The 25,702-nt window shown below is 45.6% G+C and overlaps 1 protein-coding gene across 3 annotated transcripts in view; it reads right to left on the bottom strand.

The window, feature by feature from the left end:
- Positions 1-25,702, bottom strand: part of LOC106582810 (kazrin) — a 169,012-nt gene that overhangs the window by 62,754 nt on the left and 80,556 nt on the right. For all 3 annotated transcript variants that reach the window (XR_001323388.2, XM_014166261.2, XM_014166262.2), the window contains exon 3: positions 24,515-24,737. Coding sequence is in view for 2 of the 3 variants with exons in the window: in XM_014166261.2 (XP_014021736.1) it covers positions 24,515-24,737 (223 nt within the window). In the remaining variant the exon portion in view is untranslated. The remainder of the gene's footprint in view (positions 1-24,514; positions 24,738-25,702) is intronic.

Raw genomic sequence — 25,702 nt, forward strand, 5'->3', positions numbered from 1 at the left:
GTGTATTTGGAGGGCGAGTTAGTTAGGATGATATCTATGAGGGTGCCCGTGTTTAAGGATTTGGTGTTATACCTGGTAGGTTCATTGATAATTTGTGTGAGATTGAGGGCATCAAGCATGTCCCCGTTTAGGTCACCTAGCAGCACGAGCTCAGAAGATAGATGGGGGGAAATCAATTCACATATGGTGTCCAGGGCACAGCTGGGGGCAGGGGGTGGTCTATAGCAAGCGGCAACGGCGAGAGACTTGTTTCTGGAAAGGTGCATTTTTAGAAGTAGAAGCTCAAATTGTTTTGGTACAGACCTGGATAGTATGATAGAACTCTGCAGGCTATCTCTGCATTAGATTGCAACATCGCCCCCTTTGGCAGTTCTATCTTGGCGGAAAATGTTATAGTTAGGGATGGAAATTTCTGGGTTTTGGTGGTTTTCCTAAGCCAGGATTCAGACACGGCTAAGACATCCGGGTTGGCAGAATCTACAAAAGCAGTGAATAAAGCAAACTCAGGGAGTAGGCTTCTAATGTTAACATGCATGAAACCAAGGCTTTTACGGTTACAGAAGTCAACAAATGAGAGCACCTGGGGAGTAGGAGTGGAGCTAGGCACTGCAGTTCCTGGATTAACCTCTACATCACCAGAGAAACAGAGGAGAAGTAGGATAAGGGTACGGCTGAAGGCTATAAGAACTGGCCATCTAGCTCGTTCGGGAACAGAGAGTAAAGAGAGTAGGTTTCTGGGCACGATAGCATAGATTCAAGGCATAATGTACAGACAAAGGTATGGTAGGAAGAGAGCACATTGGAGGTAAACCTAGGCATTGAGTAATGATGAGAGAGATAAAGTCTCTAGAGACGTTTAAACCAGGTGATGTCATCGTATATGTGGGAGGTGGAACAACATGGTTGGTTAAGGCACATTGAGCAGGGCTAGAGGCTCTTCAGTGAAATAAGACAGTAATCACTAACCAGGACAGTAATGGACAAGGCATATTGATATTAGGGAGAGGCATGCATAGCCAAGTGATCGTATGGGTCCAGTGAGTGGTTGGGCTGGCTGGGGATACGGCGATTCAGACAGTTAGCAGGCCGGGGCTAGCAAGCTAGCAGTTAGCATGCCGGGGCTAGCAAGCTAGCATAAGGGCCTTAGAGGGACGTCGCGGTGGGGGAAAGTCTGATTTTGCCTCCTCGTGCGGTGACGTCGATAGACCAGTCGTGGAATTAGTAGGGTTCCAAGTAGCAGAGGGGTTCAAGTCCAATTGGCAAAATGGGTATAGTGGTCCAAGAAACTAGCCGATGGATCAGCTAACACTCCAATATGCTCTAGATAGCTAGCAGGCCGCGGTTAGCAGAATGGGCCTTCAGGGGACGTCGTGCCTGAGGGGCCTGTTGGGATCCTCAGGCAGATTATGTCGGTATTCCAGTCGTGAAGGATCGGCGGGGTTCCATGCCCCGTACCGGCAGTAGAAGGGGTCCGGATATTGCAGCCGAGGAGTGGGCTTCAGGAGTAGCCCAGGAGCCCTAGCCGGGAGATGAGTCTTGCATGGGCTAGCTCCAGGCTAGTTGGTGCTTGCTCCGGGACAGAAACGTTAGCCAGGAGTAGTCAACCCGGGTTGCGGTTAGCTAGCTGCCATGATCCAGATGAAAAGGTTCAGAGTTTGCGGTAGGAATCCGGGGATATGGAGAGAAAAATAGGTCCGGTATGCTCTGGTCTGAACCGCGTTGTACGAACTGGCAAGAGCTTTCCGAGCTAAAGGTTAGCTGATGACCGCTAGCAGTGGTTAGCTGACTGATAGCTGATAGCTGGTAGCTAGTTAGCTAGCTAGCTTCAGTTGAGGTATTCCAGTTCGGAGGATATAGAAATATTTTAGAAAAACCCCCAGATCCACACCACATTGGGTGAGGCTGGTTGCAGGAGAGTATTTTGAAGTTGAAGTTTAGGAAAAATATTCAAAAGAATGTGAAGAAAAATATATAAAAAGATATAAACATGGGACGAGACAAGACAAAGACAAAGACGTCTGACTGCTACGCCATCTTGGAAAAACCATCCATCTATGGTAATAAGTATCCCTTATTACCTATATTTCATAATTCCGTTAACCCAGTTTTAACCAAATGGCTCTGTAATAAGACCTGACAAATTCAATTAATCTGCCAAGCTGATTTCTGCAGACCCACAGAGACTTGTTGTTTTACAGGGCATCTTCTCTCCACTCTAGTGCAGTGTGACTGTCTGAGTTCATGTTGACTACAGGTTAGGCCCACCAGATGCTCTCCTTTCATATAAACAGTCAAAGGGCATAAACACATATTGTTCTGTAATTTACAACAACTACAAACTAGCAGCAACTTTGAAACTCATTGTGATAGCAAATGGTTAAATGGACACCGGGAAACTTAACATATTCTGTTACTCAGCAGCATACCATCCAATGGTGGTTGCTAAGCAACAGTTACATGGGCAACAATAGGCTAAAGAACGACAGAGAAATTAATACAGCATGCCTGATGAGCAAAAAAAAATTTGATGGTTGAGGGGCAGCTCTCAGGGAACTGTGGGGACTCTTGAATGGTTGGTGGCCTGGCGGATGGGAGCTTGGGCCGGTGGCCAATAGGTCGCTGGTTAGGGTCCCCGTTTTGACTTGGTGGGAGATCTGTCAACGTGCTCCTTGGGCGGGGAGCTTGACCCTGGTTGCTCCTGTGGGTCGCTCTGGAGGGGAGCCAGTTAGATGACTGAATGTAATGTACAGTGCCTTCGGAAAGTATTCAGACCCTTGACTTTTTCCACATTTTGTTACGTTACAGCCTTATTCTGAAATGTATTTTTTATTTTTTATGTCCTCATCAATCTACACACAATACCCCATAATGACAAAGCAAAAACTGTTTTTTATAAATGTGTGCTAATTTATATATATTCTTTTTTTATATATATCACATTTACATAAGTATTCAGACCCTTTACTCAGTACTTTGTTGAAGCACCTTTGGCAGTGACTACAGCCTCGAGTCTTCTTGTGTATGATGCTACAAGCTTGGCACACCTGTATTTGGGGAGTTTCTCCCATTCTTCTCTGCAGATTTTCTCAAGCTCTGTCAAGTTGGACGGGGAGCGTCACTGCACAGCTATTATCAGGTCTCTCCAGAGATGTTCGATCGGGTTCAAGTCCAGGCTATGGCTGGGCCACTCAAGGACAATCAGAGACTTGTCCCAAAGCCACTCCTGCGCTGTCTTGGTTGTGTGCTTAGGGTCATTGTCCTGTTGGAAGGTGAACCTTCGCCCCACTCTGTGGTCGAGAGTGCTCTGGAGCAGGTTTTCATCAAGGATCTCACTGTACCTTGCTTCGTTCATCTTTGCCTTCGATCCTGACTAGTCTCCCAGTCCCTGCCACTGAAAATCATCCCCACAGTATGATGCTGCCACCACCATGCGTCACCGTAGGGATGGTGCCAGGTTTCCTCCAGACGTGACGCTTGGCATTCATCAGACCAGAGAATCTTGTTTCTCATGGTCTGAGAGTCCTTTAGGTGCCTTTTGGCAAACTCCAAGCTGGCTGTCATGTGGCTTTTACTGAGGAGTGGCTTCCATCTGGCCACTCTACCATAAAGGCCTGATTGGTGGAGTGCTGCAGAGATGGTTGTCCTTCTGGAAAGTTCTAAAATCTCCACAGAGGAACTCTAGAGCTCTGTCAGAGTGACCATCGGGTTCTTGGTCACCTCCCTGACCAAGGCCCTACTCCCCCGATTGCTCAGTTTGGCCAGGCGGCCAGCTCTAGGAAGAGTCTTGGTGGTCCAAACGTCTTCCATTTAAGAATGATGGAGGCCATTGTGTTCTTGGGGACCTTCAATGCTGCAGAATGTTTTTGGTACCCTTCACCAGATCTGTTTCTCGACACAATCCTGTCTCGGAGCACTACAGACAATTCCTTCAACCTCAATGGCTTGGTTTTTGTTGTGTCATGTACTGCCTTTCCAAATCATGTCTAATCAATTGAATTTACCACAGGTGGACTCCAATCAAGTTGTAGAAACATCTCAAGGACGATCAATGGAAACAAGATGCACCTCAGCTCGAGTCTCATAACAAAGGGTCTGAATATGTAAATAAGGTATTTCTGTTTTCTATTTTTAATTAATTTGCTAATATTTCTACAAATCTGTTTTCGCTTTGTCATTATGGGGTATTGTGTGTAGATTGCTGAGGATTTTTACTTCATTTAAGCAATTTTAAAATAAGGCTGTAACGTAAAAACATTTTGAAAAAGTCTGAATACTTTACGAAGTGTTGCGCAGCTTCACTGCAGGTAGATTGTATGTTTTAATATTCAATAAAATACAAAGAAATTACAATAAAAAGTGAAGAAATGCCAATGCCCAACACATCCAACCAGAACACTCACACCTCCTATCAAATAACTGGATCAATGAGCCGGTGGTTGTTGCTTCCTAGCTAAACTAACCAGTTCTCATCTGAGCAGTGTTCTGCAACATCGGATCCTGGCCCAGAAATGTCAGTCTGCCTTTAGATAAATGAGATAGGGGGATCGCAGGCTAATTTACCGCTTAGGAATTTCTGAAAAGGGTAAAGTCCCCAAATGAGAATAAAATACATCAGTTTAGTGGGCTGCAGATAATTTTCTGTAGCGACAGACTTCTCCTAAGAACCTAAGTGGTTTTTACAGTATGCGCTCCACAGGCAAATTCCTCAATCAGAGCTCTATTACAGGAAATTCCCTCATCTGTGCATGAGGCCATTCAAACCTCACTGAAAGTGGTAGAGAAAGAGAGAATGCCAGCTCAGTCCTCATCCATTTAGATCACACTCACGTTTGTATTTGTATTTATGGATCCCCATTAGCTTTTGCCAAGGCAGCAGCTACTCTTCCTGGGGTCCAGCAAAATTAAGGCAGTCCGTTATAAAAACATTACAATACATTTCACAGCAGATTTCACAACACATTAAGTGTGCGCCCTCAGGCCATTACTCTACAAAATCCATGTGTACGTGTGTGTACAGTGCGCATGTTATTATGCGTGTGTGTGTATGCATGTGTCTGTGCCTGTGTGTGTGTCTCTTGAGAGTCCCCGCTGTTCCATACGGTGTATTTTTATCTGTTTTTAAATCTTTCTACTGCTTGCAGTTACTTGATGTGGAATAGAGTTCCACGTAGTCATGGCTCTATGTAGTACTGTGCACCTCCCATAGTCTGTTCTGGACTTGGGGACTGTGAAGAGACCTCTGGTGGCATGTCTTGAGAGGTATGCATGGGTGTCTGAGCTGTGAGCTAGTAGTTTAAACAGACAGCTCGGTGCATTCAACATGTCAATATTTCTCACAAATACAAGTAGTGACAAAGTCAATCTCTTCTCTACTTTGAGCCAGGAGAGATTGACATGCATATTATTAATGTTAGCTCTTCGTGTACATTTAAGGGCCAGCCGTGCTGACCTGTTCTGGGCCAATTGTAATTTTCCTAAGTCCCTCTTTGTGGCTGGCACCTGACCACACGACTGAACAGTAGTCCAGGTAAAACTAGGGCCTGCAGGCCCTGTCTTGTTAATAGCGTTGTTAAGAAAGCAGAGCAGTGGTTTATTATCGACAGGCCTCTCCCCATTTTACCTACTGCTGCATCAATATGATTGACCATGACAGTTTACAGTACAGGGTTACTCCAAGCAGTTTATTCTCCTCAACTTGCTCAATTTCCACCTCCTCATAGGCACTCCTCTATTCACTTCCTGTTTCTGTCATCATGGTTCCATGGCGACACCCACCAGGGTTACACCCAGCCAATCTGTCTGTATCCCCGCTCTTGACACACACAAGAACGAACGCACGCACGCACCAACGCAAGCGCACACACAACGTTTGGGATCAGATGTCCACATATTACTGACCACAAGGCTAAATGATGGCATCACATGTTACAGTGGATACAGTGCCTTCAGAAAGCATTCATACCCCTTGACTTATTCCTCATTTTGTTGTGTTACAGCCTGCATTCAAAATGTATTAAATTTATTTGTTTTTCACCCATATACACACAATACCCCATAATGACAAAGTGAAAACATGTTTTTAGAAATTTTTGCTAAAATATTGAAAATGAAATACCTCCCTGGTCTTTGTGGTTGAATCTGTTTGAAATTCACTGCTCGACTGAGGGACCTCTCAGATAATTGTATGTGTGGGAAACAGAGATGAGGTAGTCATTCAAAAATCATGTTAAACACTATTATTGCACACAGAGTGAGTCCATGTAACGTATTATGAGACTTGTTAAACAAACGTTTACTCCTGAACTTATTTAGGCTTGCCATAACAAAGGGGTTGAGTACTTGTTGACTCAAGACATTTCAGCATTTCATTTTTAATGTTTTTTTTTTACAAAATCTAAAAACATATTTACATTTTGACATTATAATCTAAATGTAATCCATTTTAATTTCAGGCTATAACACAACAAAATCTGGAAAAAGTCCAGGGGTGTGAATACTTTCTAAAGGCACTGTATCTGTGCGAATCCCAATACACTGCTCAGAGAGGTGACAGAGAAGTGGCTAAAACAAAGCCTGGGTAGTAATGTTACGAGGCCTGTACAGATCCTCCATTCATCCGTCTCTGGATGAGCCTACTGCTGCCACTGCAGCCACATCTGACACTGACCGCGACAGAGGCCTGTGTATTTCCTGATTTACCTCCAATCCCGTCCCGTCCATCCAACTCCCACGGAACACAGCTAGGCCGCAACATCCTCCCTGCCCTCCACACCAAGGGGAAAGTCCATGTCTTCCCTTTTTCCTCCCTCTTTTTCCTCCCTCTCTCCGCTGATGCTGCTTCCGTTTGCTTATCCCAGATGAGGGATTCAGATTACCATGGCAATCTGTCCCCGCCCCCACCCGTCCCCATCCCCCACCTCTCCTGCCCTCATCAGCCTCCTGCTGGTGACCCGCACTTTGATCCACCCTGTCCCCACCCCCCCATGACCCCACCAGGGGTCACACGTCACGCCAGATGGGCCATCTCTCTCTGGGCTACACACCACCCAGCCAATCACCAGCCACGACACCACTAAACAGTGTAATCGTGTAGCTTGAACCTTCCTGTATTACAGTGCTAAGACATGAGTGTGACACCGCGCCATATGTAAATGCCTCAGACAATATTGTTGTAATCCTTTGAAATTTTAAATCAGAGACAGCGGTGTTAAAGGGATTCTGAGTAGGAGTCTATGCACATATCTCACCATACAACACTCCTGGTACACATCTGGTAGTAGATCCAGGTCCACTCAACCTGCCGTAGCGCAAATATAGTCCAGTACGTCATCTTAGGCAGAGCAAACCGAGAACCACACTTGAATGTGATAATCACTGCCATTAACGATATTGACTAGCGATGTTATCAGCCACTTCAGCTTCCATCCCTGCAAGACATTCAGTCAGCCAGGGGTGTGTGTGTGTGTGTGTGTGTGTGTGTGTGTGCTGAAAGTGAGAATTAGTTGAACCTGCAGCCATCTATAGATGTCAGTTAGTAAGGCTCTTTGGGAACTGCAATGTGACATTGTTTGACCACGTAAAACACCAGCGCACACTGAAAGGTACACATATACTGTACACATAACTTACACCTGTGACATTATAACACTGATGTTACACCTCCGACATTACACACACAGTCGTTACATGAAAGAGTGAGAGCTGGGATCATAGACATCCCAAGAAGGGAGCCTTTTTCTCTGAGAGAGTTTTTTTCTTCTTCAGAACGGGCCTTTCATTATCAGAACGGGCCTTTCATTATCAGAATGGGCCTTTCATTATCAATCTCAAGTCAACAACTGAGGCAATAACGTTCCAGTGGCTTCATGCAGCTGCCTGCTAGAGACATATGGACAGACAGGAGCAGCAGAGGGATGAAAGGAAACCTATTAGCTCTTTCTCCACTCTCTGTCACCTGCCTCTCTACTCATCCACATCATGATGGAGTAGCCTCTTCAGCCCGCTCATTTCGCCCAATTAAAGTCTGGATGCATATTAACATACAGTCATTACTTGTCTCGCACAATGGTGAAGCACGCGTCCCTCGGCTGCTGCACTGCTCATCACATTAGCACTGAAGGCTCCAGGGCTGCATAATTCACACAAACACACACACACACACGCAAACCTATATCCTCCCAACACCCCCGACTAGCACAAAGACTCTTGAGAAAACACGCAATATTATCTATACATCACCAGCTGATGCATGACATTTCTCTTCTGATTTGGCGTGAACGTTCTCTTCCTTGACCGTTCTCTTCCTTCTCTTCCTTGTGTCAATTAAGACATATTCCAGAGAGAAATCGTGTTACTAGAATTGGAGTCATCTTCTAATCTTAATTGTTTTTTTTGTTTGGTATTCTGCATGGTCATCTACAGAGAATGCACCGCCCTAAACTGCATCAGGGCTGCTCTGTCACTGAACAGTCCATTACCCACATACATCATTCTTTTTTTTATTATCTCTCGCTCTCTCTCTCTTTCCATCCTTCTCCGTCTCTCTCCCCAATAGCGCCGGAAAAGCAGGCCACAGCCAAGTATATTTTCCCATCAAATACAACAAATACCATCTGTGCTTGTAAAGGATAATAAATCAACTTTGGACAAGGCTGTTGTTTTAAAGTTCTGGACAACACGAACAAAGAAATGGAAAATAAAGAAACACAAGTTTGCAAGAAAACACACAGAGAATTGAAAATGTGACTGAGCTAGCCAACTTCTGGTGAAAGAAACAAAGTACTTGAATGCCACTTCCACAGTGAAGACTCAAGAGGCATAACTAGCACCGTCACAAAGCAAATGGCACACACTGACAAACCCACCAATGTCAAAGCCTCTAAAACAACCACCATTACAACTCCACAAAGAAAGATCCAAACACATCCAAAGGCTTAACGCTAATGTCACGTCAACGAAGCCTTAACACTAATGACACGTCGACGAAGGCTTAACACTAATGACACGTCGACAAAGGCTTAACACTAATGTCACGTCGACGAAAGCTTAACACTGTCACGTCGACGAAAGCTTAACACTAATGTCACGTCGACAAAGGCGTAACACTAATGACACGTCGACAAAGGCTTAACACTAATGTCACGTCAACGAAAGCTTAACACTAATGTCACGTCGACAAAGGCTTAACACTAATGACACGTCGACAAAGGATTAACACTAATGACAAGTCGACGAAGGCTTAACACTAATGTCACATTGACATGATGGATGACATTAACAAAGACAACACTCCAAATGCTGGACTGCTCACTACGAACTGAACGAACGTCACACACTAATGGAATGTGTGTATGGCTTTACTCAAGCTGTCTAAACACTGCATCTGCATAGGACAGACGACACACTTGGCGGGACACTAAATTCCCACATTCCCACTTCCAAAAACACTTTACAAAACTTCTGCATCATAAAACCTCCTTGACATGTGTGTGTAATTATTGTGGAGAAATGTTTGATTCCACAACAGGATCCAGGAATTCCCCCTCTGGTTTGGATTAAGAATTGGGTTGGGAATGGGAGAGGCCAGTTAGACAGATTGGTAAAAATGTGTTGGCTTGTCAGATGCCAATAAGAGAGTAATTGAAATGTAAACACATGGGGTGCAGAAAGAGCAGCTTTACTCTCAGAGGGGAAACTGATCTCACCAGTCAAGTCTGATGGGTAAAGAACCACATGCCCTAAACCGTACGACTCGTACATGCTTTACTATACAATACTGTACAGCACGTTCACTGAAATGAAATTATTACAAACCTGATCATCTAGACTGATAATGACTTCACCTACTGCTGCAGCACTGTTCTATGCAGGTACTTGAACTTTATTTATTCATAAAGGCCATCCAGGCAGTATGGGAACATAGTGAAACCAGCAGAAACCTGATTGGGCTCTCATTGACTTTCTGAAAAGGTCAACACTCCCCAGCAAACCAAAATTGGTTCTGTGAAAGTCCCTAGAACATTCATTAGATCCTGGCAAATGTTCTCATATCACAAAAACTGTCCAGTCGTGCTGACATTCAGATCATGTTTGTATCAGGGTTCACAGCACAGTCCTTTGATGTTGCAAGAATGTTGACAGAACAGCCTTCCTGAGTTCTTTAACGGTTCCCAGAACATTTATTTAGGTTGTGGGGAAAGTCTGGGTACATTATGAGAGATAGGTTCCCAAAACATAAAATAAGCTCAGTTTTGATGACATTCATACAATGTTTAAGTTAGGTTACACAGGACATTCCTACAATGTTGTAAGCATGCTGACAGAACACCTGGCCTAAGTTCTTTAACAGTTCCCAGAACATTTAATTAGGTTATGGGAGTTGTCTGGGTTGTTGCAAGAATATCCTTTTGATATTTGCATAGGTTGCACTTTACATTCCCACAATGTTGCACAATGTTCCACAAGTCCGTTTTTATCACGTTCATAGCGTTCATTCGTTTTAGGTTTAACATTTCGAAAATGTTATGTTGAGGTTTTGCCTAATATTACCACAACATTCTCAGCATGCAAATGTGTAGCTCCTTAAAGCATCAGAAAGCAGATTGGAATACATCCCCATTATGTTTCTCTCCAGATTTAATGACACTTCGCATTTGAAGGTGATATAAAGACACATGCCATTTTAATTGAATGAACATTTAATAACACAAACACAACCATATTTTTTTACATTTCATATCCTGACAATCTGCAAATTTGGGGTTTGAACCTGCAATGTTTGGTTCCTAAGCCAGGTCTTTTTTCCTCTGCGCCACAAGGGAAGCTCTCTTACATCTTATTTTTTCAGTATATAGCCATGGCAGTACGGTCCATCAGGAATTCCATGCTTCCTTTTTAGCCTTAACTAACACAGGGAAATACTGGTAACTGGGTTATTAACCATCATACTCTTTATATGCTGCGTACCCCTAGGCCCATATATAGACTATGAGTACTGATCCAGGATCACTTTTGCTTTTCAGATCATGAAAAATAAGACAGGAGGACCATATCAAGAACTTCAAAGTAGGAATTATATCGGGTACGTTTTTTTTTAAAAGTTGAATATATTACATTTTTACACAATGTTTTATTATCTACACTTATTCCATTTCTGATTTTATAAATCTGAAGAAATAAAGACATCCTCTCTTTTAGTGTTTTTTAATAGAAACATGGTTAAAGAATATGTGGGATTCAACCTGCAATCTTCAGCTCTGCAGTCAGATCATTAACCCTACCAGGGGATAACTGTGGTATTGCGGGGGGGGGGTTCAGTCAAATAGTGTCAATCAGGAGAAAGAACACAATTTCTGATTCATTAAAATGTTCCCATCCTCTTCATATGCTGTGAGACTCAATACTATAACCTGTTACCTCACCCATGAGAGGTGCTGCTCTCCACTTCTCTCTCCTCTCTCTCTCTCTCTCTCTCTCTCTCTCTCTCTCTCTCTCTCTCTCTCTCTCTCTCTCTCTCTCTCTCTCTCTCTCTCTCTCTCTCTCTCTCTCTCTCTCTCTCTCTCGTTGCGTTTTCACACCCTTTGAAAATGACATTCTCTCTGGGAGAACAGGGTTGAAAACACATCTCAGGCTGTCACCGAGGGAATTCAGCTAATGTGGGTCATATTGTTTCGTGTGTGTGTGTGGGACCAAACTAAGGAGACACAAACACACATACATGCATGCACACACAACTCCTCCAGCTAACTGGGTAAAAACAGAGCACTCTAGCCAGGGAAAGACTTTGCCTTGGGACGGCAGGTGTGTTTTTATCCCACCTCTACCCCCTACCTCTCAGACCACCCCCTCGGCCCTAATAACAGCCTAATGATGCCTGTGTTTGCCATTGTTATAACAGCACTGAGGCACCATGCTTTATGGACTGCTCTAAAAATCAATCCCTCTCTTCCTTCCCCCAACCCCAGCCTGTTGGTCCATTAAGAGCAGTGAGACCACGGAGTGTGGTTCCCTTCTCCCGTCTCCTCTCTCCAGATTGCCTCACTGAGCCACCAGCCATGCACAGTAAATTACCCACACTCCTCTCCTCTCATGTGGACGATTGAGCCGGCATGCTCTGGCCCTGGGGCACACATTAACCTTATAAAGGAAAAGTAATAACGTCTGTGTCAGCTCACACACCATGGAATAACCATGGAAGAATTTATCTCCCTCCTCAAGACAGAGAGGCAGACAGACAGACAGCATCTTCCATCTCTCCTCAGCATATACAGGCTTTGATGGCCCAACCTTCACCATGTAATTTGGGGGAAATAGACCAATTTCAAGTTTCATTCCCATCAGCTCTCTCTCTCTCTCTCTCTCTCTGGTACAGTGCACATTTGCCCGCCTGTGGAAATATGGAAGGGTTTCACAGAGCAGGCTGGATGGAACAGAAGCATTTCTGGTTTGGGGAGCACATTTCTGGACGGAGCGAGCAGCTGAGTCTCTGGTCGTGGTTAATTAGAGGGGTTTGTGGGAAACCCTTCAGTCTGAATCCCCCTGAAACCACACATCCACCAGTTGGAACGGCCATACTGAATGGAATTCATTGTTCGGTTGCCAGAATGGAAGATTCTACCCACTAGAATCTGTCCTCTAAGGAGCTGTTATGAGCCTGACTTTGAGAAGGCCAATATGGGCAACAGTAGAGGGCGGGCCCCCGGAATAATAATGGGAGAGGGATGGAGTGGGAGTGGGAGGGTTTAGAATAAGAAATAAGCACTGTCTCTGAGACTGAGGGCTGGGTATGCTTGGCTGGGCGTTACAGTAGAATAAAGGGCAGGAAGTCTGTATTTAGGGTAGGAATTGGAGTGTGGAGTTTAGGGATAGTTAGTGTTGATATTAAAGGGGATAGTCTGATTTGGATGTCAGTAGGCCATCTCAACTGCCTGAAGTTGGAGTGTATTTATACAATTGGAGTGTAGTAACATTAGCGGGAGAGGATAGGGATGGATGTAACGACCTGACAAGGATTAGTTAGCTCACGAGTCCTTGACCACAACTGTCTGAACTTTGTCTTCCAAATAGTTCATGTTTCAACCTCCTGGGGTAATAGTAAGTAAACACATCTGGTTTGAGGAGGCATGCAGACAGACAGTATAAACACATTCCATTTACAGACATACAGGAACATAGGCCTCAGAGAAGATCAACTGTGTGTGTGTGTGTGTGTGTGTGTGTGTGTGTGTGTGTGTGTGTGTGTGTGTGTGTGTGTGTGTGTGTGTGTGTGTGTGTGTGTGTGTGTGTGTGTGTGTCTTATGTGCCGTCACAATGTCAGGGTAATTGGGGTCCAGGTAAATATTTGTGTAGAGCCTCCTCAGCTTAAAAACACGGGGGAAACATGCTAACACTTTTTAGTGGCAGACAAAAATAATTGAAAAGGAGGAAGAGACTCCTGTAATAACGACGTGTCAAAAGATTTTCAGATTTCATGTGATGGAAAAGAGAGCATGACTTTACGACACCCCCCCCAAAAAAAATGCCTCAAACTTTCAAGGTGCACACAGTGTCAGAATCATTAAATCATGGTTGTTGTCCTATAAAGTTACTCAAATTGATTCCTCCAAACTTATCTTTGATTCGTTACAGGGGTATTGGGAACAGACTGGCGCAGTGAGCAGTGGGGTGCAGTGTTTAAAGCATCACCACTGTCTGCTGTAGTCTGGGAGGAGAGTAGGTATCGCGAAGAACTCTATGGGAGGTCAATTAGAAGTGCCCGACATGACTCCACGGGAATTCATTTCGGTAAAACAAATCTAACCGAATTTTCTGTGAATGACAGTAGGGCTGCAGTGCAAACCAGCATGCACTTAGTCTGACACCTGGACTTGATGTATGCGTGGCTAACTCCAACTTTCTTATAAATCATGAATCGATGTCAACGGAGGATTGTTGTGAAGGCTTGAGTTAAGCTGAGCATTTTTCAAGTCACGATTCAGCCCTCGGGCTATACTTGAAGTTGAACACAGTCGGGTTTGGTGTGTGTGTGTAATAATAATTATTTGGTGGGTGCTTATATTTGTCCTATTTCACACATATCAAGTGTGTATTAATACGCATGTGTGAATTGGAAATGTTTTTTTTGTATATACAGTGGGGTCTGGAATGATTGGCACCCTTGATAAAGATGAGCAAAAAAGACTGTATAAAATAGAGAATACAAATACTATATTGTATGCAACAACAAAAAAATACATTGTTATTCCCTTATACTAATACAATAGCTCAGAAAAATATAGTACAAAAAGATAGGGGTCAAAATGATTGGCACCCCTGTTTTCAATACTATGCCGTTTTCTAAAATGTTTCATGAGACTGGAGAACACATTGGGAGGGATCTGAGACCATTCCTCCATACAGAATCTTTCCAGATCCTTGATATCCTTTGTCTGCTGCTTATGGACTGCCCTCTTCAATGCAAACCACAGGTTTTCAATGGGATTCTAGTCCGGAGACTGAGATGGCAGTTGCAAAATGTTTATTTTGTGATCAATTAAACATTTCTTTGTGGATTTTGATGTGTGCTTGGGGTTATTGTCTTGCTGGAAGATCCAGCTGTGGCCAAGTTTCAGGTTTTTGGCTAAAATATCCTGGTACTGGGTAAAGTTCATGATGCCATTAACCTTAACAAGGGCCCCAGGGCCAGTGGAAGCAAAATAGCCCCATAACATCAAAGATACACCACCATATTTTACAAGTAGGTATGAGGTATTTTCTGTATTGTTCTTTCGAAGGCCAAACTCACCTCTATTTTCTGTTTCATATGACAATAGCACCGGTCCCAATCCAAGTGCCAATGCCATTCAGCAAACTCCAGGCGGTTCTATGGTTGGAATGCCACGCATTGTGTCCCCTGGATACAGGAGGCTCAGCCTCTGCACTTCCTCAAACTCATTTTCCTGCGCATGCAGTAAGTCACTGCTCATTGGAGAAGGGATTTATACTGCAGCCAAGGCAACAATATGTACCAGCAGCAATATAAGGCTCCTCTGCCAAAGCAATGAGGCATTTTAATAGGATGAGCTGAGAGACTGTTCAGAGGAGCGTCTGCATGCCCGATCCTTCCACCCAAACTCTCACTAAGTTACAGCCGTTTGAAGTCTGGACTCAACAAAGATTTGGATGATTTAAGGTGAAAACGAAGGGTTAGATGTGTGGAGCTGGTGAGGGGGAGACAGGGGGGGGAGACAGGGGGGAGAAGGGGGGAGAAAGGGGAGCTGGATTCTTAAACATGGGATCATTATCTGGGCCTCCCGTGGAGAAGGGGAGAAAGAAGGGGAGAGGGGAGGGAGAGAGGGAGGGAGGGAGGGAGGGAGGGAGGGAGGGAGGGAGGGAGGGAGGGAGGGAGGGAGAGTTCCACCACATGGCCACGCTACACCCACTCAAGGGAGTGGACTTCACTGTTAAACATTTCTTTGCCTCCTTGTCCCTGCCTTCTGCTCCCACTCTGTCTAATATGTCTAACACAGCAGAATCCCAGAGTGGTTTGTATCATCATGGTCCACTTGCCTCTGGACATAGGTCTGTCCTGCCCATATCATTAGAGAAGTGCCAGTTCCTTGAGAGATGCGCCCCTCCCCCTCCATCCACCCTCTCTTTACCCCCCCACACAGAGGAACACACTCAATCTGTCTGCTCTCATCTCATCAGTATTAAGTCACACATAGGCCAACGCAGGCACCTGCATCAGCCCCTGCACCAGCCCCAGTCCCCCTAGTTAAAGCAACGTCTCCTACAATCACAATCACACAGTAACAGGGCCGACCCATCCTCGGTGAGATAGCTACCCCCTTTCTGGACCCCCCTCCTGATCTTCTCCAGATACACATATGCTGCAGATTGCATAAACCGGAACAGGAAGCATTATTTCACCCAATACATAAAACGACCCCCCCCCGAAATATGGGGCGTAATAAACCCCCAGGTTCCCAACAAGACAGAAAGGACATGAAGGATGCTTATTGCCTAATTTCCTGTAGCAAAGCTCCTTCCTCCCCCCCATCGTCATCTATGGCGGGAAAGGAACTATGCAGTGTGTCACTGCTGATAATGTTATGATGAGGGGGCCAAGTGAGGGGCACTGAAGAGAGGGAGGGAACTGAAGAGAGGGAGGGATCTGAAGAGAGGGAAGGAACTGAAGAGAGGGAGGGATCTGAAGAGGGGGAGAACGGAGGAATCTTCCCATGCAGCAACAGCAGCAGCTGACCCAGCTCAATCTTAGTCCCAGCTAATAAAGGGCATCCTCAGACAGACAGTCGTGACCCAGCCATGACCACAACAGACCCAGGAAGTCCCCATTAAACCATGTCTTAACTATTCATCTAACTCATGTGGGAAACGGAATAGAATTAGAGAAGAGTGGAAAACCAATAAAACATTGTCTTTCATGAATGTACTAGAGATGGAGGCATCTAGCCATCTATGTCAAACCCTGCTTAAACCATATTATCAATATCATCACGATGGCAGGGAATTATAATGGGAAGGAATCCACAGTATCAAATAGTTCATTGTATATTTAAAAAAAAAAAAAAGTTTCTCCTTGAATTGACTTTTGCTCACTTCCAACTCCAATATGTGAAAGTATCAGCTTGGCTCAGTGTGTCTCCTCACTCTTGGTTCTGCTCCGCTGCCAGCCTCAGACTCAGTCGGCTCCATTAAGAAGCAGTTGATGTCATTGGCTGCCTGGCATTGCCACCGAGGCCATCTGCTGTCCAGCTGAAGAGAAGAGCTACCATCACCAGCTGCAGCGTCAGGCAGGGCCCCAGAGGGAGAAGTGTGGCCCCTCACCAGGCAGAGCCCCAGAGGGAGAAGTGTGGCCCCTCACCAGGCAGAGCAGGCAGGGTCCCAGAAGGGAGGTGTGTCCCCTCACCAGGTAGAAAGAGGGACAGATTTCTGACTCTCCCTATCTTACAACTCCATCAATCCCAAAACAAGATGAGGTCACATTTCATCAGGAACTTTTGACCCCAATGGAATCCACACATTCCACTTTACACCTCTTCACTAACCCCTATGCCTTGTCAACCCGGACCTTCAACTGAATGATGGTGACTAAACCAATATGAACCCAAAAACGTAAACATACATTGGCTTGCGAAAGTATTCATCCCCCTTGGCATTTTTCCTATTTTGTTGCCTCACAGCCTGGAATTAAAATATATTTTGGGGGGGTTTTTATCATTTGATTTACACAACATGCCTACCACTTTGAAGATGCAAAATATTTTTTATTGTGAAACAAACAAGAAATAACACAAAAAAACAGACAACTTGAGCGTGCATAACTATTCAACCTCCCAAAGCCAATACTTTGTAGAGCCACCTTTTGCAGCAATTACAGCTGCAAGTATCTTGGGGTATGTCTCTATAATCTTGGCACATCTAGCCACTGGGATTTATACCCATTCTTCAAGGCAAAACTGCTCCAGCTCCTTCAAGTCGGATGGGTTCCACTGGTGTACAGCAATCTTTAAGTCATACCACAGATTCTCAATTGGATTGAGGTCTGGGCTTTGACTAGGCCATTCCAAGACATTTAAATGTGTCCCCTTAAACCACTCGAGTGTTGCTTTAGCAGTATGCTTAGGGTCATTGTCCTGCTGGAAGGTGAACCTCCGTCCCAGTCTCAAATCTCTGGAAGACTGAAACAGGTTTCCCTCAAGAATTTCACTGTATTAATCGCCATTCATCATTCCTTCAATTCTGACCAGTTTCCCAGTCCCTGCCGATGAAAAACATCCCCACAGCATGATGCTGCCTCCACCATGCTTCACTGTGGGGATGGTATTCTCAGGGTGATGAGAGGTGTTGGGTTTGTGCCAGGCATAGCGTTTTCCTTGATGGCCAAAAAGCTAAATTTTTGTCTCATCAGACCAGAGTACCTTCTAACATATGTTTGGGGAGTCTCCCACACGCCTTTTGGTGAACACCAAATGTGTTTGCTTATTTTTTTCTTTAAGCAATGGCTTTTTTCTGGCCACTCTTCCGTAAAGCCCAGCTCTGTGGAATGTACGGTTAAAGTGGTCCTATGGACAGATGCTCCAATCTCCGCTGTGGAGCTTTGCAGCTCCTTCAGGGTTATCTTTGGTCTCTTTGTTGCCTCTCTGATGAATGCCCTCCTTGCCTGGTCTGTGAATTTTGGTGGGCAGCCCTCTCTTGGCAGGTTTGTTGTGGTTCCAGATTCTTTAAAAAAAATTATAATGGATTTAATGGTGCTTAGTGGGATGTTCAAAGTTTCTGATATTTTTTTATAACCCAACCCTGATGTGTACTTCTCCACAACTTTGTCCCTGACCTGTTGGAGAGCTCCTTGGTCTTCATGGTGCCACTTGCTTGGTGCTGCCCCTTGCTTAGTGGTGTTGCAGACTCTGGGGCCTTTCGGGAACAGGTGTATATATACTGAGATCATGTGACACTTAGATTGCACACATGTGGGCTGTATTAAACTAATTATGTGACTTCTGAAGGTAATTGGTTGCACCAGATCTTATTTAGGGGCTTCAAAGCAAAGGGGGTGAATATATATGCACGCACCACTTTTCCATGTTACTTTTTTAAACAAGTTATTTTGTTCATTTCACTTCACCAATTTGAATTATTTCGTGTATGTCCATCACATGAAATCCAAATAAAAATATTTAAATTACAGGTTGTAATGCAACAAAATAGGAAAAATGCCAAGGGGGATGAATACTTTTGCAAGGCACTGTAATCCCCATCTCGCATTTCATGACTTTCCCTACATGAGCTTAAACAGGAACCTGCACCCAGCCGGCTTCCTCCTCAAAAACACCTAAACATCTTGTAGTCGGGATGGCACATCTCTGTTCATCATCACTCCATCAGTTTGCATGTACTACTGTTCACACTGATACAGGCCTGTCTGTCTGCAACGTGCCTGGCTCTGTCTCAATGGACTCATTACCAGGCCTAGCCTTATTAACAGAGGAAACAGACAGACAACAATAGAGTCATTATGTATTACAAGCCACTACCAGGCACTGTAGGACAACAGCTGACAAATGTAAACACAAATCATACTAGTCTAGTCAAGAGGCGCACTAAACTGCATATGTGCAATTGATTTTGCAGACCTGTATTCTATACATGAAATCCGAAGCTCAATTAAAGTATTGCAGCAAAATCTAATTTCTTCAATTCCCAATTCATCAAACCCTGAGTAAGGTTTTACTGTACTTCTCAATAAGAAAATAGCTCTTCCATCTGCAGGTGTCTCTCTCTCTCATCACACAAGGCCATGGCCAACATCATAGGGGTCCAGCTCCCATTCTTCCCCAGTGAGGTGATGCCTCAGTGCCTCGGTGCCTCGGCCTCGGGGCTGGGCTAGCAGTGGAGCTGGAGCCCCTGGAGCTCTCTGTGAGCTGAAGGGATGATTAGCCTTTCCTCTGGAGAGAGAGAGAGAGAGAGAGGGAGAGAGAGAAAAAGAGAGAAAGAGAGGGAGAAAGAGAAAGAGAGGGAGAAAAAGAGAGGGAGAAAGAGAGAGGGAGACAGAGAAAGAGCGAGAGAGGCCAGCCTTGCCTCGGGCTATTGTTTGGACACAGTTCCTCTCACGCTGCATTGGCCACAGACAGGGCGTGGCTGGGGGAGGCCAGGCAGGGAGTTAGGAGGGTGGGGGAGGAGAGGGAGGTTCTGGCTCGGCACAGGGCATACTTTCTCTGTGGAGAGGGAACAGGAAGGCGGGTGGTCCCAGGAGAGAAGGGGGAGAGAGGGGGTGAGGAGGTGGGGCTTTCCCCTGCAGTTCTGCAGCTCTGTTCCCAGCCTTTAGTTCTACTGCTCCAGAGCACCATGAGGTAATGAGAGAGCTGGAGCCTCTACCAAACTCAGGCCAGATGGTGAGAACTAGTCTTCCTCACAGGGCTCTGTAGGCAGCATAAACTAACATCGTTTCACTTCTCTCATCTGCAGAGAAAAGTTGAGTATAAATGACTTTGTATTAAGAAGTGTTGGAGGTTATTCCCTTTCAAACTGACTACAGCAGCCGGTAAAAGTCAACAGTCCTCTCCATGCTTCAGTAGGGTGCAGAGAGTATCGCTTGTCCTTCATTCCAACTACATCACTAACGCCACAATTGAACCTTTAACACTAAAATTCGGACCATTTCTCAGGCCCACCAAGAACTGTCTCAGATCAGATTAAAACCTGAACAATGCTTCAAACTCAAAGTGAAATCCCCAATCCCTCACTCCAACCTTGACCATGACCGACACCCCCTGTGGCAGGTGTAACATACAGCCCATATTACAGCTATTTCCCCTCGTATTCAGCACAATCCAGCCTGTTATAAGTCAGATGTATTCTCCCCTGTTGGAACAGAATTGTCTCTCTGACTACCTGAAGGCTGCCTTCTTTACGGCTGCGTCTTCGCCGCTTTATGGAGTCGAATTGGCAGATTCCCATGAGTCTGTGATGAGTGCACGCTCACCCAGTGTCTGCAGGATGCTGATGATCAGACAGCCACAACTACATATTTTGGAATAGGCTTACAGTGCATTGATTTTAGGAGGACAGAAATGTTTTCATTCTGGTCCCGCTCCTCCGGCTCAGACGTGCGGCTATCCACCCCCCCCCCAGACAGACACGTATTAGGGGCGACTGTAATGTATTTCATTTGTCGCTGGAACATCAGCATTGTTTAGGAATGCTAAACAGATCACAGACATCCAAGTGATGGATTAAGTATAGTGGCCAATCGTGCCGAGGGGTCATCACCCCCATGATGAATACATTAGTGTCAGCACCTGGAATAGGCAGGTCATTTGTTACATTCAAGCAGCACAGTGGATGCAGCCTCCTACTGTAGATAGATACTCCTGTATTACCAGGGGTGGTACAAAGTGCAACACACCAGCACAGAACAGGCCGATTCTCACATAGGCTTATTTATTTATGCAAATTCACTACGAGTCAGATCACGAACACACTGGCTTTGCTCCCTCTGGGCACCGACGTCAATTCAACGTCTACTCCACGTTGGTTCAACGTTATTTCATTGAAACGACGTTGAGTCAACCAGTGTGTTCCCAGTGGAGCTACTTCTAAGGGGGTTGAAAGTTCGGGAACTAGTTTTCGTCACAGGGCATCACGGCTGGTGAGTGGTGATTTAATCTTGTGTCAATGCCAGCCAGTGGTTGGTTTTAAAAGGGCAGATTCCAAGGGCAAGGAAGCAGATTGAGCTATCGTTTTTATAGCCTTACTGGACATCTGTCAGTGATGTTATTGAGGTCCCACAGAGGTGAAACTCTGTAGAAATTCCTGGCATTTCTGCACAGTAGAATATATTTACAGGAGTCAGCCCGTGCATACTAACAAGTCTTGTCTGTTCGCTAGCCTTGATCCGGCTCAGGGCAGGACTAACAAACAGACTAACAAATACCCAGACATGGAGAAGGAAACACCTCACGAACTCTTAATCTCTTAATCCACTGAGTGCTGAAGCTGATTTATCAGATAGCTCTTCTGACGAAGTGGTGAAATTTGACTAAGAGGATAAATCGGAGAAATCTAAGTCTCACACATGAACAATCTTAAGCCTCATCTTGTAAGATGTCCTTAAACAAAGACAGTATAAGTGTTCAGCTTTGTGGGCCCCTCTCTTTCCAGGGTGAGAGTATTTAACCGAGTTCCTTTCCCAAGATGCAGTGGGGCAAGAGGTACGTGTGTATCTGTTTCGGTTTTGCCTAATCAGCCTCACATACCTCCAGTCACCTGACTGGCTGCCCTGCCGCCCGCCCTGCCAGGGAACAGGAAGCATGACACCACTGCCTTGATGCAGAGGAATGTGAGAATGCAGAACTAAGGCTCCCTGTTAACACTGCATGACTGCAAGGGAGGGAGGGAGGGTGGGAGGGAGGGAGGGAGGGAGGGAGGGACACTCTGAACCCAACCGCAGACTGTCTCCCACAGTCCCAGTGTATTGCAGTGGCCCTCAGATAGCATCCACTTAGTGTGGGAATGCTGACATGTTAGTGGCACCTGTTCAAACAGAGAGTTTGAAACCAAGCAAGCAGAGCAAGCTTGGGGGAGCTGGTGGATATTTCGCACTGACCAGTCGACTCTGTGCTGTGCTTTAAACCCTGCGGGCCAACCATCTCCAGCTGAGATCACCTGCTGCTCTGCTCAACACCATCTGCCCAACACACAGAGAGAACCATCAGAAAGACAGAGCCACCTACGACGCATCACAGAGCCACCAGCCCAAAAGCTCCTGTTCCCCTCCCTGGCATATCTAAGCTCAGTCGGAAACCGAACAACAGCCTGAGGTTACGAGGAAGGAGTGTCAGTCCCTTCCTCTCTGATGTCAGCTGACAACCACACAGCCTACGCCAACCGAGACATCCCTACTTACAAACTGGCATTGACATACAGTACCTGTCAAAAGTTTGAACACACCTACTCAAAAGAATTATATAAAAATATTTGAAATTCTTCAAAGTAGCCACCCATTGCCTTGATGACAGCTTTGCACACTCTTGGCATTCTCTCAACCAACTTCATGAGGTAGTCACCTGGAATGCCTTTCAATTATCAGGTGTGCCTTGTTAAAAGTTAATTAGTGGAATATCTTTCCTTCTTTTTTTTATGCGTTTGAGCCAATCAGTTGTGTTGTGACAAGGTAGGGTTGGTATACAGAACATAACCTTATTTGGTAAAAGACCAAGTCCATATTATGGCAAGAACAGCTCAAATAAGCAAAGAGAAACGATAGTCCATCGTTACTTGAAGACATGAAGGTCAGTCAATCCGGAAAATTTCAAGAACTTTTAAAGTTTTTTTAAGTGCAGTCACAAAAACCATCAAGCGCTATGATGAAACTGCCTCTCATGAGGACCGCCACAGGAAAGGAAGAGTCACCTCTGCTGCAGAGGATAAGTTCATTAGAGTTACCAGCCTCAGAAATGGGCAATTAACTGCACCTCAGATTTCAGCCCAAATAAATGCTTCACAGAGTTCAAGTAACAGACACATCTCAACATCAACTGTTCAGAGGAGACTGTGTGAATCAGGCCTTCATGGTCGAATTGCTGCAAAGAAACCACTACTAAAGGACACCAATAATAAGAAGAGACTTGCTTGGGCCAAGAAACACGAGCTATGGACATTAGACCGGTGGAAATCTGTCCTTTGGTCTGATGAGTCCCAATTTTAGATTTTTGGTTCCGTGTCTTTGTGAGACGCAGAGTAGATGAACGGATGATCTCTGCATGTGTGGTTCCCACCGGGAAGCATGGAGGAGGAGGTGTGATGATGTGGAGGTGCTTTGCTGGTGACACTGTCTGCGATTAATTTAGAATTCAAGGCACACTTAACCAGCATGGCAACTACAGCATTCTGCAGCGTTATGCCATCCCATCTGGTTTACGCTTAGTGGGATGGCCCTCCAGGCTGTGTAAGGGCGATTTGACCAAGAAGGAGAGTGATGGAGTGCTGCATCAGACGACCTGGCCTCCACAATCACCCAACCTCAACCCAATTGAGATGGTTTGGGATGAGTTGGACCTCAGGGCAAAGGAAAATAAGCCAACAAGTGCTCAGCATATGTGGGAACTCCTTCAAGTCTGTTGGAAAAGCATTCCAGGTGAAGCTGGTTGAGAGAATGCCAAGAGTGTGCAAAGCTGTCATCAAGGCAAAGGTGGCTACTTTGAAGAATTTAGTTTAACACTGTTTTGATTACTACATGATTCCATATGTGTTATTTCATAGTTTTGATGTCATCACTGTTATTCTACAATGTAGAATAAAGAAAAACCCTTGAATGAGTAGCTGTGTCCAAACTTTTGACTGGTACTGTAGCTGACATCCACAATTGCCCGCTCTCAGTGGAACTATAAATAAGATAAGGCAGTAGCAGACTCACAAACCACTACATCCTACTGTCATGAATCCCATCACACACAGCTCAGCGAACACACAGGCTCTGAAACACCACCACACTTATATCCTATAGGCTCCACTACATCTATGAGCAAACTTTAAGAGACACTGCCTAGTGCATGTTATGACGTGAATGAAGCAACATGAGTACGACTGTCCAGATCACCCTGATCAACCATGTGCTCACTGCTCTCACACTTCTCCCCTTCATGGCTGTGGCGCAAGACTCATGCCGGAGCGTCTGGTAGCAACTGTCTTCTCTCCCGGCTAACACAGACAGAGAGAGAAAGAGCCAACGATGGGGAGCCGGAGCCAGGGGGAGCGTAGCCCCAGAGAAACCCACAGGGACTCCACCGCTGCCTGGGAAAGCACACCAGGAGTAGACTTGCCCTGGTTCCATTCTCCCACTTCCCTAACCCTATCAGGCTGCTGTGAGTTATCCCGCGGAGGAATAAGTTAGCGGAGGAACAGCGGAATGAGATTAGTCATCTAGACGCCCAGTTGTGCGTTACCACACACACACACACACACACACACACACACACACACACACACACACACACACTCAGTGAGTGTAACTCACCCTGGTAGCGGAGGCTGTCATGGTCATGGTGGTTGTGCTGGTGATGCTGGTGGTTGTTCTCCAGGGGCGAGGGGGGGCTGCTGGCCCCCAGCTCTGCCAGTCTACGGCTGGTGGCCGACAGCTCTGAGCGCAGGTTGGTCACCTCCTGACTGGCAGACTGGATGGCCCCATCGATCCTCTGAGCCAGCTGCTTGTTGTCTTCCATCATTTTAAGGATTTTCCCCTGAGGACCAAACCCACACAGAGCAGCATGGTGTCAAGTGGAGCATTGGGGGATGAAGAGACTGAGACCCTCTCCCCCTCTTCTTCTCCTACTCCTCCTCCTCCTCCTCTTCCTCTTCCCTCACAGTTTACTTCACACATAAAAATGCCAGCAGCCAGTTCCTCTTCTCTCCCCTCCGTTCAGCCAGAGGAGAGATGCCGTGTCTACCTGTTACTGCATACAGTCAGTATCCTCCTGTCCCTAACCAGTAGACTGTTTCTGTGTGACTATGTGTGTTTTGCCAAAGAAAGAAAGTGAGTGCGATAGAGAGAGAAAGAGAGACGGAGAGAGAGAAAGATCAAACACAGCAGGCGGTTTAGGGAAAGTGAGTGTTCCTGCCGAGGAGAATGTGCTGTGAGCAGCTCTGTGAGAGGACCCAGCGCATAGAGAGATGACATGCACCCTTTTAAACGGAACGTACCATGTGCTGCAGCACCAGGGGAGAGGGGGGGAGTTTGAGGCGGTTAGACCGAGCCGAGCTCCGCTTCTCAAACTCTCTAACTACAGAATACCTCATGTATCCCACATCCTACAGACAGCCTGTAATGAGTTAGTAATCCACTCTTTTATGGGGAGATGAAAAGCTTGTTTCTCCCGCTTTCCTCCTCTCCCCACCTCTCTGTCGCTTGGCTGTAATGTTGCTCCCTGTGACAAACACTAGTCAAGTGCTCTATATCAATTCCCTCCTTCTCTCTCTCTCTCTCTCTCTCGCTCTCTCTCACACACACACACCCGCTGTCATTCTGTCACTCCCACCCCCTCTCTTTCTATTCATTATATATTCATCCCTTTGTCCCAGGAAAGCTCACCCCCACATCGGAGGAAAGAAAAGGGGGATGGCTCAAGCCCGGCTAAGAGGAAAACATGTTAACCCTGAGAGCAAACTTAGCAGAGGACAGCCAGAGAGGGAGAGGCACAACTCACTT

The sequence above is a fragment of the Salmo salar genome, chromosome ssa22 (assembly GCF_905237065.1).
Source record: "Salmo salar chromosome ssa22, Ssal_v3.1, whole genome shotgun sequence".
NCBI lineage: Eukaryota > Metazoa > Chordata > Actinopteri > Salmoniformes > Salmonidae > Salmo > Salmo salar.